Below are 7,575 nucleotides of genomic sequence, written 5' to 3' on the forward strand. Positions count from 1 at the left end.
TTAATTATGTAAAGCACTTTGAAATGCCTTGCTGCTGAAATGTGCTATACAAATAAAATTTGATTTGATTTTGATTTGTATAGCTTCAGAAAATAGTTAAAATCTTAATTTCAGAAATTTAAGAAAAAAAATAAAACAAATAGGATATTTTTAGAATCTTTACCCATAACTTGAACCTTTCTAAAACATAAAAAAAATGTACCAAGTCTGTGAAAAAGATTACAGAAGAGATGAATGGTTAAGTTAAATTTTTGTAGGACTTACCATCATGTTCCTGCTGCCTTTGGTTGTTATTGATGTTGTTGACAGGTGGAGGAACAGGAGGCATGTTGGCCTCATTGGGGTGATGGTGCTGATTATTGTCATTGCTGGCATTCTGGTTGCTCACAAGTGCAGATGACACACCAATACCAGTTCCTGCGCTCAGACCCACTCTGGCACAGCCCTGTCAGACACACAAAATCGACATTTAAGGTGCACTTCACTCTAGCCCTGTATAGTCCACGTGAACCAAACTCTAATTCATTTGTTGAGAAGGTCCGGTTTGTTTGGGGAGGTCTGAATGAACATTTGAACTCTAATGCGGACCAAAAAAGTGAACTCTGGTCCACCTTAAAAACCTTGGTCACTGTTTGGTTGAAATGAACCCTGGAGTGGTTTGAATGCAGTGTGAACTCAAGCAGACCAGAGCCCACTAATTTTAATAGTGGCAATTATGCAAAATTGAATTATTGACTAATATAAAAGAGAAATTTGCTTAGTCCTCTCTTGCATCTTGACAGAAACCAAACCGTTTATAAATTTATATTCAGGGAGAATACATATTTTTCATATTAAAACATCAGCAATTTTCTCAGCTTTAATTAAAGCCTCATTTTGTAGAAAACGGGTAAGAAATAACCTACTATGACTATTTTTTGTGACAGATTCCTGTTGATCCCGCATTTGAACATTATGGTTTTGTGGACATGACTCATAGTACTGATGCCTTCAGGAGCACATCACTACCTCCAGTGATGCACAGCAATGATGTCCAATCCTGTTATGCATGTGTATCAATGGAGAAATACTTCAACAGCTAAAATCTGATACCACTCTATTTTTCTTTACATTTTGTGAAGAAGAAAGTTGCACTGGTCTTCAAAGGTTTTGTGTCGATTCCTTCTGTAGTTCTTGGTGCAGTGCTGCACAGGTAAGGGGGGCAGCAGCTTTTTCAATTAGTTTGGATGGTTTAACACAGTGCAGTGAAAGCGAATCACACCAATTAAAAATTTAACAAACCTTACAATTTTGGTCCCCAGTCGAACTAAACTAACTAACGAGTGTGAAAACACCCTTAAAATGATAAAGTCTATGACTGATAGCCAAAACTGTTTCAGATCATTCTCAAAGGAAGCAGAGACTTGGCCAATTATTAGGCCTGAGCAGTAAAAGTGCTGCAAAGGCACAGGAATTCCTCCACTACTTTAAGTGACTTTTTGGCAGTCTTAACATGTTCAAAACTCACCAAGCTTTATCAAAGATTATGAAATGAATGTGGGCATGCCCAAGCTGCTCTAAAATGCCCCATAATGTGAGCTAGGTCAAACCATACATCATAGAGAACTGGAACTTGTTACATAGACAGAAGTAACCCCAAGCCATGGATTGACAGACCATCATGAAATTAGGCACCCATGTTTGAGTCATCAAGACCTACAAAAAAAGTGTTAGAAGCTATGATCCATACTCAACATGAACTCCGTCAAGGTCATCATTTTGTCTCTTCTGTGTATCGTAGAAGTAGTTTATTTAAATTATTCCCATATTTTAAACTTATAGATAAAACACTCCATTTATTTAACATACTTTATTTGCCCAGTTATTTTCAGCAATACAGAATCTGAGCAGCGTGCTACGTCACTGTTTGGTTGGGAAGCGAAGTGGTGTCAGTTGTAAAGCTCTGAAAAAGAAGAAACATTGTAACGATTTTCTGTCCTCTGTGCCCGGATGCTTCTGAGGAGAACAATTCCAGAGGAAAATACACACAGCGTGGGGCAAATAAAGTTGTCGAAACTGAAGAAGGACTTCTGTCTGTTTTGTGAGTGCAACACTGAATCTGAGCAAACGCTTTCCAAAGCTTTTGACATGAAGACTTCACAATCACTCAGCACAGTCTTGAGGCATTGAAGATCTAAAGATATCAACTTTTAGCTGCATCAAAGCATGTGGGCATGGCCAAGCCTCAAAATCTAACCATTTGCCATAAAACATCAAGATGGGATAACTTCCACGAACAAGCACCGAGTTGCATCACAATCACTGTCATATCAGACTACCACTTATCACATTCACATAGACAGTTGGTGACAGACATTAGGAAGTCACATGTTTTGCTGCTAGTTGTCTTCCTTTTACACTTTGACTCAAACAGAGATTAACATGAGTCTGATGAAATGCAACATGATGCTGAATCCAGGGTTAAAAAGCGGACTATAATCCTCATTGTAGTCCGTCATGGTCCCCGTATTCTCCCCGCTTGCATGCATCAGGACGCAGATTAGTGACATTTGTCGAATATCTGTGACGTTCAGGTCAGATGAATGCGACCTGGATGCTAGGTTGCATTTGAATCAAATACATATTGGATATTCTTTGGTGACTACAGTCCAGAGCTTGTAAAGCAGTGCGGTGAATACAGTAGTGCCATGACTGAACTGTACAAGCGGGGATAGAAGCCGGCGTTGATATTTCCTGTGAAATTGCGCATCACATTCCAGAATGGAATCCTGACCGAAATCCGTCCAGGATTAAAAAGAAAAAGAAAAATTGCGTAACATTCTTTGTTGACTTGGAAAGCTAACACTGGTTTCTTTTCCTTCTTGTTTGACCTTAGTGAATAATACTGTATTTACATTACATATACACAGCTTTATCATTCTAAGCTATAAGGAGTGGGGTTCTAATTTATTTGTTTTTCCATAATGCGGTTGCAAGAAGATGGGATTTAGGAAAAACCATGCTGATAAGTTTATCAGAGTTCTGGTGCCTGCCTTTTGCAACACCTTTTTCTTCTCTCTCTTTGTGTGTGTGTGTGTGTGTGTGTGTGTGTGTGTGTGTGTTTTACGGGTCCCCCTTTTCTGCATGTATTGGTGCTACTTATTACATATAAGCTACAATTCATACCTCACTGTCATTTTCATATTTATCACACTTCAGGTATTATGTCAAGTACTGACGCCCCATTGGTACCAGGGGGCGCTTTAAGATTTGTCAGTTGAAATGTTAAAGGGGTGAACTCTCATAGGAAGTGTAAAACAGTATTTAATCACCTAAAACACTTACACAAGAATTGTTTTCTTACAGGAAACGCATTTAAATTATATTATATCATTTAATTGGTATTATTTCAACCCCAATACCAGAAAATTTTCCTTTTTCACCCCAGTGCTTCTTTCTTCTGGGTAACAAATTGCTCTCCTCATTTTGGTCATGTTGCTATAATCCCATCATAATCTCAGGCCACTCTCCCATCATTTTGGATCTCTCTCTCTCCCGGGCAGACCTACTTCACGGTGGTGTTGGAGTCAAGACCACCTAACCCGAGACCGAGACAAGACCAAAACCAGAGTATATCGAGACCAAGACCAGCGCCCTGCGCTACAGGACACGATAAAATGCAAAATATGATCAAAATTGCTTCTCAAATTGATCTGAAAGATTCACATTCCCATAAAAACACCTAGATATTACATACTTAGAGCTGAAATAATTTTAGCCAATATTAAAAGCAGAACAAACTCTTTGTTCTCTGGGCATTTGCCCATATCGCTCATGTCAGAAACCACCACTGTCTGCACCATTAAACATATCAATTAAAGCAATAGGCTAACAGTAAACATTACTCAACTATGAACATTGACCAAGGAGCAACAAGCAAGAAGTAACCAAGCACTAGGCGATTGTTCTCTCTCTCTCTCTCGCTGCATGAAGCCAGGCGACACACAGTGCTGTAATGTCTGCCACATGACGGGTGATAAAAACAACCTAAGAGCAATGAGCATTCTCTACTTGCTTTTCCGTTCTTGTGTTTTATTCGCTAATTAAATAAGTATGTTTTGCATCCAGTGAAAACAAAGATGTTAACAAATAAACTGGACAGTATGGTGTGTATTTAGTGACATTTCTGCAGTTGTGGTCTTGACTGGTCTTGAAATAAAATCCCGAGTCCTCAATGCCCGAGACCGAGACAAGACTGAGACCAAATGCGGTCGAGTCTGACGGGACCGAGACCATCAAAAAGTGGTCTCAAGACCGGTCTTGAGTACTACAACACTACTTCACAGTCTCCATGGTGTTTTAATTCAATTTTAAACACCATGATCATTAATGATCATTAAGTGTTTTAATGATCATTAAGTGATCATTAAAACACTTAATGATCCTGTTTTTGTCAAGACTGTGAATGACTGTGTAGAATTGTGAGGAGATCCTGGATGAGGTGCCCTTTGTTTGTGAGAGAACGGATGTTGAGCAGACCGAAGTTGACGATGGTGGAGTTGGCAGGATGGTTAGTTGACAAGCTAGGCTAGCTAGCATGTTAAGAGCTTTACTGGCAGGTCGACGGTTGTTGGTCCAGATGGAATGGATGGGTTTTGACCCGTCGAGCTGGAAATTCCATTGAGACTCACGGTGGATGCATCTCCGGCGGGAGAGGAAAACGACATCCGGATGGAGGCACAGGATCACCGGCAGATGATTGGGCAGATGCCAACGGGGTCAAAGAAGCTCATTGGGTGAGTATCATACGATGCCTGGCACAGGTTCAATGAGGAGTGACAGGAAAATCCAAAGGAGCAAAATCCAGATATAAAAATGATTGACACACATTGTGCAAAGGAAAAGTCAGCGAAGGATATGAAACCAATTGGCGGTTGACAGGTAAGCCAATACAGACCACCAGGTACCACTGACAGGTGAGCTAATAGGAGACTTAGCACACAGTCAGTGCAAAAAAGAAATGGAAACAGTTGACAATCGCAAAACGATTAAAAAAAGATCAAAAATGATGAAAGTTCGCCGACAAGCAGCAGCAGCAGCAAAAGCGCGCCAGCGTTCACTCAACCAGAAAACCAGAATAATATTAAATGGTATTAGACCAGCTTGAAAAGTTTGTACAAATACCTGGATATAAAGTGAACTTTAATAAAAGTGAATTATTTCCAATTAATGATGCAGCTACAGCCTACCCACTCACTAATTTGCCATTCAAGATCTCTCTGCAAGGATTTAAGTACCTGGGAATCCGTGTAACTAAGAATCACTCATAACTTTTTAAAATCAATTCTACTCCCTTACTTGACCAGCTGACTTACAGCGCTGGTCCATGCTGACACTTTCTTCAGCAGGCAGGATCAGATGCATCAAGATGAATGTTCTACCGAAATTCTTGTACCTTTTTCAGTGTTTACCAGTATTTACCCCAAAACATTTTTTAAGACACTCAATGCTTCAGTTTTTCAATTTATATGGAACAAGAAACCTCCTAGAATAAGAAAGAGTATCCTACCAAAAAGTAAGGAAATGGGAGGGTTTGCCACACCAAATTTCTTATGCTATTATTGGTTTGTTAATATTCGTAAAATATTATTTTGGTGTAATGTGAACTGTGAGATTTCCAAATGGCTACCTCCTTGTACTCTCTTTTATGCCTTTCCCCTGCAACATCTCCTATATAATAAACTAACAATATAATTGTTAGTTTATAGAATATGGGCTCAGATTATGCAAAATTTGGGGATCTAGAGAATAGCTCTTTTATCATCACTAAATTCTAATCCTCTATTTCCATCTTTACTCATTGACAAGAGTTTTTCAGTGTAGAAAATCCATGGGCTTTTTTCTGTTAAAGACCTACACTTAGATAGTACTTTTGCCTCATCTCCTCAATTATCTTTAAATTATAACTTACCGGCTGTCCACTTTTTTTTTAGATTTCCACAAGTAGAGATTTTATTTGTCATCATTTCCCAGGTTTTTAAAAAGTTCCTGCCTCCAAAATAGTTGATCAACTGGTAGAAATTAGTCCCACTCCAAAGGGTACAATATCAAAAATATACAACCTTTTAATGTCCAATTTTACTCCTGGGCTTAACCAGCTTCAAGCTACTTGGTCTGATAATCTTAATATAGAGATTGATAATGAAATGTGGCAAATGTGGCATTTTTGCTGTGTATTGCAGACTTCTCCCAGGTCCCTCTTGAAAATGAGATCTAGATCTCAACAGGGTTTACCTGGTTAAATAAAAAAAAAAAAAAAAAAAAAAAAAAAACTATTCTAGAACGCATTCATTCCTCATCAATTTGTGCCTGAATTGTTCAATGTAAAGTCGTCCATAGAGTACACTGATCCAAAAGTAAAATGCCTCGAATCTTTCTGGATGTGGATTCAAGCTGTGTGAAGTGTGATTTGGGCCCAGCCACTCTCTGACACTAACAACGCTCGAGCTTTGTTTGCTACTGTTGACAGGCTCACAAATCCTCTGATGACGTTACCACCTGAACTTCAATCTAATGCTGTCTGCAACAAGTTTTCCAGTTTCTTTTCAGAGAAAATTCAAAAGATCAGAGGATTAATCTGCACATCCACTCCAAAGCCAGTACCAATGCTGTGCCCAAACAAATGCAGGGAAAATGACCCAATTTCAACTACTTCATTATAAAACCCTAGAAGAAATTATAAGTCAGTGAAGCTCCAGTTCCTGCTGTCTGGATGTCCTACCCACACATTTCTTTAAGAAAGTTTTGCCTGTTCTTGCTAATGATCTGATCCAAATAGTAAACTCATCGCTCTCTTCAGGTGTTTTCCCCCAGGCTTTGAAAACAGCAGTTATCAAACCACTGATAAAAAAAAACAAACTAAACAAATCACTACTGCAGAATTACAGGCCGATCTCCAACCTCCCATTCATCAGCAAAATTATTGAAAAAACTGTTTTTAAACAATTAAATAACTTCCTAACAATAATGAATCACTTTGACTCCTTCCAGTCTGGTTTTCGTGCTCACCACAGCACGGAGACGGCTCTTGTAAAAGTTTTCAATGACATCCATATAAATACAGACTGTGGGAGAACCACGGTGCTGGTTCTGTTGGATCTCAGTGCAGCTTTCGACACTGTTGACCACGACATTTTACTGAATCGACTCGAGAGTTGGGTCGGACTCTCCGGTCCAGTGCTCCACTGGTTTGAATCTTACATAAAAAACAGGGATTTCTTTGTTTCAATCGGAAACTTCTCATCAGAGAGGTCAAAGGTCACATGTGGGGTACCCCAAGGTTCAATCCTAGGACCCCTCCTAGTCAATATCTATATGCTCCCACTAGCTCAGGTTATAACAGGAAATAAGATCAGCTACCATAACTATGCGGATGATACACAGCTCTACATCACGATGTCACTGGGTGACTCTGAACCCATCCAATCACTGAACAGATGCTTAGAACAGATAAATGTGTTGATGTGCCAAAACTTTCTCCAGCTGAATAGAAACAAAACTGAAGTTATTAATCTTTGGACCTAAAGAGGAGCAAAC

The 7,575-nt window shown here is 39.2% G+C and overlaps 1 protein-coding gene across 2 annotated transcripts in view; it reads right to left on the reverse strand.

The window, feature by feature from the left end:
* The window catches only part of fbxo38 (F-box protein 38), a 76,051-nt gene that overhangs the window by 45,266 nt on the left and 23,210 nt on the right, over positions 1–7,575 (reverse strand). For both annotated transcript variants that reach the window (XM_015018820.1, XM_015018819.1), the window contains exon 9: positions 265–445. In XM_015018820.1, coding sequence (XP_014874306.1) covers positions 265–445 — 181 coding nt within the window. The remainder of the gene's footprint in view (positions 1–264; positions 446–7,575) is intronic.

The sequence above is a fragment of the Poecilia latipinna genome, unplaced genomic scaffold (assembly GCF_001443285.1).
Source record: "Poecilia latipinna isolate Pla-1442-1.1 unplaced genomic scaffold, P_latipinna-1.0 Scaffold2326, whole genome shotgun sequence".
NCBI classification, from domain to species: domain Eukaryota; kingdom Metazoa; phylum Chordata; class Actinopteri; order Cyprinodontiformes; family Poeciliidae; genus Poecilia; species Poecilia latipinna.